This window comes from Pan troglodytes, chromosome X (assembly GCF_028858775.2).
Source record: "Pan troglodytes isolate AG18354 chromosome X, NHGRI_mPanTro3-v2.0_pri, whole genome shotgun sequence".
Taxonomy (NCBI): Eukaryota; Metazoa; Chordata; class Mammalia; order Primates; family Hominidae; genus Pan; species Pan troglodytes.
The window spans coordinates 104,389,898-104,401,620 of record NC_072421.2 but is presented as its reverse complement, the minus strand read 5'-3'; the positions used below and the strand labels follow the sequence as shown (position 1 = coordinate 104,401,620).

General features: G+C 46.9%; 1 protein-coding gene across 1 annotated transcript; it reads left to right on the top strand.

The window, feature by feature from the left end:
- The first annotated feature begins 3,109 nt into the window (after window positions 1-3,109).
- RIPPLY1 (ripply transcriptional repressor 1) lies at window positions 3,110-9,356 on the top strand. The gene is made up of 4 exons (XM_001143526.6): window positions 3,110-6,219; window positions 7,137-7,212; window positions 7,814-7,878; window positions 8,444-9,356. Exons 1-4 carry the CDS (start codon window positions 6,065-6,067, stop codon window positions 8,601-8,603), a joined length of 456 nt encoding a protein of 151 aa, XP_001143526.1. The 5' UTR covers window positions 3,110-6,064; the 3' UTR covers window positions 8,604-9,356.
- Window positions 9,357-11,723: the final 2,367 nt, after the last annotated feature.

Genomic DNA, 11,723 nt, shown 5'->3' with positions numbered 1-11,723 from the left:
GATAGGGCTGGGCAGTGGTTAGGAGCACAGAGACTCCCCGAGTTCAAATCCCAATCTTGTCACTTTTAGCTCTGTGACCCTGGGTAAGTTCCCCGGTCTCATCTTTAAAATGCAGCTTTTAATAGTATCTTCCTCACTGGGTTGTTTGTGAGACTTGAATTAATTCACGCAGAGTGCTTAGAATAATGCCTGGCGTATAAATGTTTAACAAATGTTCTCTACTCTTATTATCCACCTCTGTGCCACTTTTCTCTGCCAGAATTACATTTCCACCTTCTCTCAGCCTCCTTAAACCCAGTCCAACTCAATCTCCCCCTCCTCCATGAAATCTTTGGGCAGTATCCAGTCTCCTGACCTCTGTTACACCCGGCAATGAGACCAGAACCATTTTGAGAGCAAAGGACAATGACATGAGCAGCACTAACTAAATGAATCACAGAATAACATCTGCGCTAATCTCCTTAGTGCTATCAAACTTTTTGACTGTGATCCACAGTAAGAAATATATTTTACAGCATGGCCCAGTCCATGCATTTGGTATCAGTGTATTCATTTGATACACAATGCATTTGTATATAAACATTGTTATAGAGTATGAAAAAAAATAGCCATGGGTGTTGGGACACACCTGTGGTCCCAGCTACTTGGGAAGCTGAGGTGGAAGGATCGCTTGAGCCTAGGAAGTCAAGGCTGCAGTGAGCTGTGATCGTGCCACTGCATTCTAGCCTGGGCGACAGGGTGAGACCCTGTCTAAAAAGAAACAAACAAAAAAAAAACAACAAAAAAAAAAAAGAAAAGAAAAGAAAGAAAAAAAAATACACTGTCCCAAGACTGACCCTGAGCCTTCCCTCCAGAGGCCCTAAACCCTGAAAAGATTACAGGTGAATGGTGTGTTTGTGGGATGGAGATAAGAGTTGAGGGAGGCTGCAGTGGATGGTGTGTGGAAGGCCTTCCGAGGCAGAAGACCGGAGAGCAGGCTGAGCTCAGATGTCAAAGGGCTTCAACTGCCACACGAAGGAGTTTGGACATTTTCTATAGACACTGGAAGTTTTTAAGGAGAGGAAGACCATACTTGGCTATGTGTTTTAGAAAAATCTCTGGGGCAGCTGTGAGGAGAATGGATTGGAAAGGCTAACTCACAGACAGGGAAAACTATGAAGAAGCTCTGTTGAGCATCCAGGTGAGAGAGGACAGATGAGGCCATAATTTAAGAAACAACTGGGAGAGTGGAAGAGTGGAGAACATGGAGGAGACAAAAGTCAGAAATGGTAAACACCAAAATCAGCAGCCGAAGTTTTGAGCTTGAGTAACTGGGTCAATATAATGCTGGTTTCCAAGGTAGGTACAAAGGAGATTTGTCCGGCAAGAAAACAGTTCAGTTTTTGAATAAGTTTGAGATACCCATTGGAAAAATTTCAGTGGGAAACATAACTCTCATTCTTTCATTCATTCAATAAACATTTATGGGACTGACATAGATAAACTAACGTTTTATTTTGCCAGAGTAGAAACATTAAAGAAATAAAGTAACTTCCATCATTGCCATAATTTCAAAGAACATTTTACTACCAAAAAGTAGGAACAGCATAATCTCAGAACGAAGGAGAGTCCTTTATTATTATTATTATTATTATTATTTTGAGACGGAGTCTCACTCTGTTTTCCAGGCTGGAGTGCAGTGGCACAATCTCGGCTCACTGCAACCTCCGCCTCCTGGGTTCAAGCAATTCTCCTGCCTCAGCCTCCTGAGTAGCTGGGATTACAGGTGTGTGCCACCACGCCTGGCTAATGTTTGTATTTTTAGTAGAGATGGGTTTTGCCATGTTGGCCAGGCTGGTCTTGAACTCCTGACCTCAAGTGATCCACCCGCCTCAGCCTCCCAAAGTGCTGGGATTACAGGCGTGAGCCACAGCACCCAGCCTAGTCCTTTATAATTGAAAAAATGTATTTATTGAAAAACTTTCCTAGTAAAGTTTTTCTCATTTTGCTGTGAAAACATTGCTGTATAATACCAGCCTGTTCTGTGGACTGTAATTGAAGAACTACTGATTCAAGGAATGGGCAGAGGAAGAGAGGCCAGCAAAAGAGACCATGAGGAATGGTTCCAGAGGCAGGAGGAAAACCAAGAAAGCGTGATCATGGAGGCCAAAAGAGGGGAGAGTTTCGGAAATGAGGACTTGGCCAATAGTGTCTTTTGCCACCCAGAGTTCAAAGAAGTAATCAAATTTGGCAATTAGGAGGTCATTGGTGACCTTTGGCAGAGCCCTTTCACTGAGATAATGTGGCTGGAGCCAAGCTGCTCTTGGTTGAGGTGTGAATGGGAGCCAGGAAAAGCGGAAGTCTAGCATGTAGACTACTTTCAACAAATTTGAGAGTGAGGGAAAGAAAATAGAGAGAGGAAAGAAGGGAGGGAGAGAAAGAGATCAAGAGAGAAAGAGCAAGTTAGGGGAGCAAGAGAACATACAGTGGAGGGGGAGTTCTTGTTTTTTGGGATAACAGAGACAGGCATTTTATAATCAGGAGAGAAAGAGCTGGTATAGAGAAGCTGAACTTTCCCGAAGACAAGAAGCATAACAAATGGCTGGAGGAAGGGCCCAGGAAGGAGGTGGATGAGGCCAAGGCCCAGGCAAAGGGATTAGCCTTTAACCAGAGGGGCACCTTGTCCCCTAAGAAGAGAGGGCTGGAGGGGAAGGAAGTTGGAAAGGCAGGCCAAGTTTGAGGGGGGAGTGGGGCAGGGCACTGAGGTAATTCACGCTTGAAGGCCTCTGTTTTCTCAGGGAAGTAGAAGGAGAGGTTATTCCGTGCAGAGAGAGGGGAGGGGCAGGAACGTGGTAAGGAGCTGAAGGAAGTTTGGAATGTGGCCAAGCGAAATGTGGAGGCTGGAGCTGGGGCCTTGACAAGGGAACATGCTCAAGGATGACTGAGGGGCGCTGGGGTCAACTGAGATTGATCGAGTCTGTCTTCTCTCTGCGGGTCTTGTCTCCTTCGCTAAGCTTGAGGCAGAGTCCATGGCACTTTCCTTTCCTGTCTGTCCGTTAGCTAGGCAATGCTAGCCCCAGTACTCTCAGAAAGGTCTGGAAAAGCAATCACTGGCAGAACCCAGAAGCACTATAGGGCTGTTAGGGGAACAGAGGTAAGATCTTAATTGCTCTGATAGGAAGGTCTCCATCTTGGTTGATCCATACCTTTTCTGCTGCCCTGCTGACCAGTTTACTCCTGTTTTGTGTTAAGTGAAAAGGAGAACAGCCAACTTTTGCCTAGCAACACTTGCAGGCCTTAAATCTTACAGGCCGGGGAAAAGCCAACAAGAAGAGCCAGCGGCTTCATGTCCCACAAGCTAAATGAGGCTGAGGCAATTCCTAGGAGGTAGCAAGACAGAGCCATTGCGTAGGGAGGACAAAGACCCATGGAAACAGGACTGAAGGCTCCCTGGGCTCCAGGAGAGCATGCTGGGAGCTGGGTGTAAGTGGAACCCTGAGGCCTGCTGCTCAGGGGAGTGAAGGGACTGGACAGCTCCTAAAGTGAAGGTGGTGACTGAAGGAACACAAGTTCAAGGTGGGAGGTGGCATGATGGGTGGCATGGTTGAGTCTGGTCAGGCATGAGCCCCGAGCTCAGGAGGAATATCTTCCTCTTAGCCCTCTCCCTCCTTCCTTCTGCTGATTCTCGGAGGCCACTTACAGGTGGAAAAGATCCTTGAGTGTGACAACAGGTGTTGTGCTTCTTCCTCCTTTGCACACCATCTCCTTCCAGCCCAGTCTTTTCAGCCTGGCTCCCTCTCTGAGCCACACTCCTCCTTTCAGCCAGTGATGCAGTCAGTACAAGGAAACGCTTAGCTCATGAAGGTAAATTTAGCAAGAACTCTCAGAGACTGATAGATGCTCTGGCTCCCCAGCAACCCTCTCTTTCCCCACAAGATTTCCCTCTTCAGGACCTGGGATCTATCTTGCACTTAGAAAATTCAGGGACAGAGAGCTCTCTCAAGTCCAAGGCAGCACATTTCACTGAACTCATTTCACCTCATATAATAAACCTCTGTTTATTGAGGGCCGGGACCGTGCCAGGCCCTTGGGTTAGGTGGTGACTGAGCTGTTAGAAAGTTTTCCTTTGATTGAGCCAAAATGTGTCTCCATGTAGCTTCCAGCCATGGGCCTCAGCCCTGCCCTTTGAAGTCACCCAGAACAAGTGTAATCTCATTGCAGTCTAATCCTCAGATATTTGAAAATATCTGTCATTTCCCCCAGCTTTCGTTCCTCCATGGATAAACATTTCTTTCTTGGTTTATTTTTATTTTTTGTGCCTTTCCTTTTTATTACTCAAATAATATCAGTTCATTGTGGAACTTTTTAGAAAATTCAGAAAAACATAAAGTAAAAATCCACCCCACTGTTACTCCCAGAAATGACAACCCTAACACTCTTTCTTTTCACCAGTCTTATTTTTTCTCTGCACGCTGTCCATTCTACATCTTTTTTCTTACCAAAATGGGATCATCCTTTAAGTAATATTTTAGAGACTTATTTTGTTTTCACTCTTTCAATATGTTAACTTTTCCCTCATTCTTCTACCATGCCAATTTTAATATGAAATTGTGTAACTGCCCAATGATTTATCTAACCAGCTTTTAAAAGTGAGACATTTAGGTTGTTTTCAATTTTCCTTTGCTGAAAAGAACATAGTGGGACTAGAATTGGAAGTGGGGTGAAGATGGGGGGTAGGTGAACAGAGAAATGAGGAGCCCTTAAATTAGTCATGCTATCTTACCATCTGATTTTTTTTTCCATTTTCTGTGTTGAAAAATTATACTTCCCAGAACATGATTGTGAGCACCTGCTTGGCATTCAGTTGCAAGGATTTGCCCTAATTAATGTAACTGGTTTCCTATTATTGGACATTGAAGTTGTTTCTAATTTTTGACCATTACAAACCAGACTGTGATGAACATCTAAGAAGCTAAATCTGTGCTGGGGCTGGACACTGAGGTCAGGAGGAATATTTTCGAGACCTCTGAAGCATAAGGTCCCTGCCAGTAGTTGTAACTAGAAGCTTTCTGGCAAAGGCCCAGAAGGCTGGCTAAGGCTGAGGACTGTGCTCAGGCCTCTGGGCTTGCCCGGGTTCAGTACCCATTTATGTAGCCCCTGTCAGAGAGTGTTCAGGCTGGCATGGTCCTATGAGACCACTGGGCCAGCACCCTCATCTCTTACATGAGGGAACTGAGGCCTGGGGCTGGGGCTGGTCCTTCGGCAGCTCTGTGGTCGGGCAGAACTTTGCCTCTCCCCAGCACCCTGGCTTCTGAACTGGAAGCTAAGCTCTGAGGTTTGGAATCTCACCCAGAGGCCCTGTGAAATCCTGCCTGCTCTCCTTCACTGGACCACTTACTGCTGAGGCTGGAGGGGGCACTTTGACAAATGAACTGATCAGTAAGGGGCTGAGGGGCATTGAAAGAAGACTTAAGGTTTACCCAACAAGCAGCTGGGCCTGCTCTGCCCAGAATGCCCCTTTTTTCCCTAACCCAGATGATATGCTTAATGGCAGTCACCCTACATTCAGGTCCACCTGGCAAATCTATCTGAGGTTGAGCTGAAATAACAAGTGAGTCCCTCACTCTCCTTAAAGGGGTCAGCTGTCTCTTCTTGCCAGGAACTGGCTTAGTTAAAGGCCTGTCTATTCAGCCCTCTGTCCCTGACATCTCCGTGGTTTCAGAGTGCTAATGACCTCCTCTCCTTCCCCTCTCAGGCCTTGCTACTCCCTGGGGAATTCACACAAATGGTGTGCGATTTGCCCCTTCTGTGTTTTTCTTTCTGACTTGGAGGCAAAGTAAATCCCTCACCTCCCACTGACACCATGTTTATTCAACTGGGAGAGATTTCACACCCAGGAACCTAGCTTTCCCTCCCTGAGCCCCTTCCCTAAATCTTTGTCCCCCTCCCAAGTCATCCCACCCCTGTCCTCCCTGAATAATTTATAAGACCAGGCAGGGCTTATAAAAGGGTCTCCCAGGAAAGGCCAAAAGAGTGCAGAAGGTTCTGGGAAGTAGGAGACCCCACTGGCTTTGGTCCCCTAAGAATGGACTCTGCTGCCTGTGCTGCTGCTGCCACCCCTGTTCCAGCCCTGGCTTTGGCCCTAGCTCCAGACCTAGCACAAGCCCCACTGGCACTCCCTGGCCTGTTAAGCCCATCTCACCTTCTCTCCTCTGGACAAGAAGTAGATGGGAGTGAAAGGTAAGTTGAGCTTGGCCTTTGGCAACCTGAACTTAGGCTTGAGAGCTTCCTGAGAGAGGAAGGAAAATGAGATGTCCAGGGCACCCTGTTCTCTGTGAAGGGGAAAAGCAATGGCCTCATAGCCCTCCCTCCTCAACTCTAGCTGGAATATCTCATCTGACTTTTCACCTCACTAATCCCGCTGGGTGGCAAGAGGGGACTTGGGGACAGCTGTTGCCAAAGCTGAAGGTGAAGCAGCCAGGTCCTCATAGGCCAGGTGGCTGAGTCCCCTGAGGGGGATGGGGAACTGCCATGAAACCTGGGCTTAACACAATCTAGACTGTGGGGGTGGGGAGTTTGGGGAAAGAGGACCAAAGTCTAAAGAGGCCCTTGACTGGGACATTGTCTTTTTCCTGACCACGCCATAAGATTTCCATTTGCTTTTTTCCTACCTCTGCAAGTCCAGTGGGGAAGCAGTGGACCCAGGAACATTTCTGGCCCTCTTCCTCAGCCCAGGAAGATGGTAGAGCTCTGAGTTCTACTTCTTGGAGCAGGAAGTAGGAGGCAAGATATTTTCCATCTAGCCCCCACTCATTACTCCAAACATTTAGTCTTCAACAAACATTTACTGAAACAGCTACTGTGTACCAGACATTGTACTAGGTGTTGAGGATTCAGATACGATTGAGCATATCTTTGAGCTTAAGAAGCCCAAAGACAAGTAAATAGACAATTACAAAACAGCATGATAAAAGCAATAATAACATTGCTGAAGCCGAGAGGAGGGACATCTGTCCTGGAATGGGCTCAGGAGCCTTAGGAAAGGCTTCCTGGAGCAGATGGCACCTGAGCCAAGCTTTTGGGAGGTCTCTTGTTATCTCAGGGAGCCCACCTTTCAGTCTCTTCCTCTACGGATTGATCTCTCCTCTTTGTCCCAGAGGAACTTGTCTCTGGAGGCCCTGGCTGTCTTCCACAAATGACTCCCCAAGGCAGATGACGAAGCTGGTGGATTTGGTGAGTTCGAGCCCTTGTGACGTGTGTTCACATGCAGCCACATGCATTAACAGTGACCAGGTCACTTCCCAGAGAGCCCCTGACCTCAGTCCAAAGGTGCAGATCTGAGATAGCATCCTCACAGTTTTGCCAACATTTGATTCCAACAGAGAGCAGATCCAAGCTTTCTGTGACAATTGGAAAGATGAGGAGACCAAAGCTCAGAGTGGGCAAGGGATCTGGGCAGGCCCCACAGCCAGTGTGTGGCAGTGCTGGTGCTTGAGGCCTCGTCTCCTGGCACCTTACTCCAGTGCTCTCCCACCCACCCGATCTCCCTGAATCTTTGCTGCTCCAGTAGAACACTGTCCCCTGGAGAGCCTCCAAACAGGTGCTGGAACAGAGGCAGGGAAGCAAACAACCCGCAGGACTCTGTCTGCTTGTTTTTCAACCAGAACCAAGAGAGACCCCTTGTTGAGGGGCGGGTATTGGGGGTTGCTGGGTCCCAGAGATGTCTAAGGTCTCTTCAAGATCATTTTACCTGCAGCTTTCTGACCTCTAGTACAGAGGAGGAAGTTATCTAGCCATGTACTTTGAGCCACATGCTAGCTTTTGCTTTGGACAGGCTGCTGGTGGGGCAACGGCTGCTGAGGTCACCAAGGCTGAATCCAACTTCCATCACCCTGTCAGGTAAGCTTCTGGCATGAAGCTCCAAACTTGACATAGATCCATTAGCTCTTTGAATCTTCACAAAGGTCTTGTGAAGCAGGAGAGGGGAGGAATTGCTATCTATGATCGCTGTTTCATAGGAGAGAAAACTGGAGCCCAGAGAGGTTAAGGGACTTTGCCAAGGCTGTCTTTTCTGGAGGCATTGTTAACGATGCCCAAGAATGATCCCCCATGGATGGGTCAGTGAAATAATCCTCAGTGGAAGGAGATGGGGCCATAGGGCTGGAGAATTCTTGGCTAGAAGCTTTCTGGGGTAGGTAGCAGGTGGAGTCAGAGCCATAAGTGACAGATGCTGGGGCTGGCCCCCGACCCAACCACTATAGGTCCATAAGGGGTTACCTTCCTGCGTGGGGCCACTTTGTAACAATGCAGAAGGTTCTGTTACAAAACTTTCTTTCTTCCTTTCCCTCTGACCTCATTGTTGCAGCCAAGAGAAGGGGTTTAGGGGCCAGCTTCTTTCTTGGCCCTACTGGCCCCTCTGCACATATGACACCTGTTAGGGGCCATGTTTCTTCTCTGTCCACAGGCTCTTCTGGCCTAAATCCCGCTCCTTCGACTATCTGTACAGTGCTGGGGAGATTTTACTGCAGAACTTTCCTGTCCAGGCAACCATCAACCTATACGAGGACTCAGACAGCGAAGAAGAAGAGGAAGATGAAGAGCAGGAGGATGAAGAAGAGAATTAGGAGGCCAATGAAAAGGGGCCAGAAGGGTGTGTGAGGGTACCAGGGTCCATACCCTACAGCGCCACAGCTCATCCCCCTTCCTCACCCCTAACCTATCCAAATGGAGGCAGCCAGAGTCTGATTGGGGTTCAGTTTGTCTGGCAAGTTTTCACAGACATCAGTTAGCCGGGAGTATTAGTCCAGCAGATAGAGCTTTCTGGACTGAAAATTGGGTCATCTAGCTGCCCAGCTCACCCTGGCTTACCTGAATGGCCTGTGAGCTCAGGCCTCTTGCATCTCATTGTCTGGGCTGCTGTTGTGTTGACCATGGGAGGGTTCTAGGAGCTCTAGAAGGAAGGCTTGCTGAAGCCCCCAGGAAGCAGAGCAGGGCAGGGAATGCCCTTGTGGAGGGAAGTAGTCACTCCTCAGGCCCTTTGACTCCCTAGCCTTTCCAGGTGGCCATGTAGTCCCGTCTCTCTGTGGAAAGCCTGACTTCTGGCTTCACCCCAAGGAATACCAACAGCAGATCCATGCAAGGTTGGGGTGCCTTTTTGATGAGTCTTACAGGAAGGGAAGGCAGTGTGTAGAGAATCGGCTTGCTCTGGGGATGCCCCCCCATTTTGCCTGCTGTCCATTGAAGTCTGTGTGTTGGCATGAGATGAATCAGGAGAAAAATAAACTGGATGGTGTTTTCCTTTTTCTTGGAACTGTGCTGATTTCTTAACTGAACTCTGCCCATATTGTGAAGCCATGGGCAGAGGGTCAGAGACCAGCTCAAGGCCAATTCATTGCTTTTCCTACCTGAGGTCAGTTGACAAGTTTTTCTTCATGGGGTTGTAGGGCTGGGGACCCAGCATGGGGCCAGGCCCTCTCCATCAATTGTGAAATCAGACTTGATTAAACTTCAAGGATGGCTTGGAAAGGGAACAAAAAGGCCCCAAAGGGCAGCTTGTAAGTTGGGAGTAGGGATGCAGGTTAGAGGGGAAATGTGACAGGTGCAGCCTCATTTGAGCCTCAGAGATGGCTGTGTGCATGTGGGGAGGAGGGCTACTAGGACCTAGCAATTTTTTCCCTCAATTCCCTTTATATTTACCACAGCTCAGACCCTCATGCTTACCCTTGCTCCAATTACTCTTCGACTAAATTTTTTTTTTTTTTTGGCCGCCAGCTGTCCCTTTGTGATTCATCTTCCACACTGACAACCAGATTAGACCACATCATGACTTTGCCAACACTTTTGGGCTTATCTTTTTTTTTTTTTTTTTTTTTTGGTCACAGATCCCCTTGAGAACCTGTGGCTTCTCTACTCAGAAAAATACATTTGTTCACACCACACACACACACACACACACACACACACACAGTGCTATATCTTCACAAATCAAGTACTTAACTTGATATTCTAGGCCTTTCAGTTGTCTGGGTTTTGCCTGTCTCTTGAGACTCATCTCTCAACTCTTGAAGTTTACACTGCCTCTCTTTGAATGTGGCATGCTTTCTAACACCTCTGTGTGTGTCCTTAACCCTGTCTGGAATGCCTTTCCACTTTTGCATGCCTAGGAAACTCTCATTCATCTAACAGAACCAGCTCAGACACCCCTGCTGTAGGAAGCCTCCCCAGACATCCCAGGCACCAGGTTGGGTGCCCCCACTCATTCAGAGCCTCCCCTACCATAGCATTTGCCTCCTTTCCTATACAGTAACCTGGGGCTGTATTTGATATTCCCATATGACTTCATTGCACAGAACACTGCCTGGCACAAAGGAGGTGCTCAGGAAATGTTGAAAGAGAAAAGATTCTCAAATCTTCTGAAAGTAGCTCTTGGTGGAACCACCATTGTTCCCCCAACTTGCTAGCTTCCTGGTTTAGCTACAAAGGGAAAAGGGTAATGTCATTTCATTCAGGAGCAAAACGATGACCATCTTTCTTTTCCTTCTCCCTCAACATGAGACAGGCTGCTTCAGTTCTGAGCCCTAGCTGGGACTTCCCTGCATTGGACACAACCTTGAGTAAGCCACCAAACTCACACACTGGTGCCATCTATTGGTCAAAATTTAACCTTGTTCTTTAATTAAGGCTTCCAGGCAGTTGACCTTTGACTACATTAATTCTTTTAGTCCATTCTGTTTCTGTTTGTAAGTAAAGTGGAATCTACCATGTGCTAGCAGTATGACCTTGGGCCAGTTACTTATCCACTCTGAGTCTCAGTCTCCTCGTCTGTAAAATGGGGCTAATAATACTTCCTTTCAGAGTTATTGTGAGGATTAAATGATATATGTAAAGTACTTAGCATGCCCCCTGGCACATAGTACAAACCCTCAATAAATGGTAGTAGTCATAATAATAGTAGTCTTAGTAGCTGCTATTGCTAATTTTATAAAGGAAATGATCTTATAGGCCAGAGTCAGCTAATGACGATTTACTCAACTAATAACTGATTTGTCAGTTATCACCACTTGATCTTCCTGGCACCATTTGATGGTTTACCGGTAAAAGCATCTTTTCAGTGTTTATTCCAAAATGAAAAAAACAAAGAAAGAAAGAAACCGCCCCCCCCAAAAAAAAACAAAACAACAATAGAGGCGAAGTGTGGCTCCCTGGACCACTGTCTACATTCAAATGGTAACCCACAGGTTTTAGCTCCCTTTTTCCAAGGCCAGAGGTTTGTAAACGTATTTTTTGTGCTTTAGCAGGAAAACCTTTCTTTTGAATTGAATGCAGAAGCCCAATATATAAATCAAATAAAAATGGAGCTATCCTGGTGGAAGCCATAATGGGGGGTGCCCAGAATTCTTATGCTGGTGTCTTCTCTCCGGTAAAGTAGCTGTCTCCACCCCTTTCTGGGAGGCACTTTCAAGGATCCCTAGACTGTGGAAAACACAATTTGGAAACCACTGTTCCAAGGGTTAAACCAGGATTGATTTGAAGTAGAAGGGAGATTAATTAGTACTTCAAAATGTCCAGTGTTCTGTTTAAAATCCTTGTTTTGGGTCCTAAGCACCCAGCATTTCACAGCTCAAAAATTGCTCGAATCCTTATACCATAGGTTATAGGGATTTAAAATCCTTGGAATCCCAATATCCTTGGTTTTAAGGTATTATATAGCATAGTATTACAAATCCCTAAATCCTCAGGGATTT

What these genes read in the sequence shown, in the direction of transcription:
- RIPPLY1 (XM_001143526.6), top strand. Translation starts at nt 6,065, where the DNA reads ATGGACTCTGCTGCCTGTGCTGCTGCTGCCACCCCTGTTCCAGCCCTG. An exon ending in TGACGAAGCTGGTGGATTTG is followed by an intron (nt 7,213 to 7,813) that starts GTGAGTTCGAGC and finishes TGCTTTGGACAG; the next exon opens with GCTGCTGGTGGGGCAACGGC. An exon ending in AACTTCCATCACCCTGTCAG is followed by an intron (nt 7,879 to 8,443) that starts GTAAGCTTCTGG and finishes CTCTGTCCACAG; the next exon opens with GCTCTTCTGGCCTAAATCCC.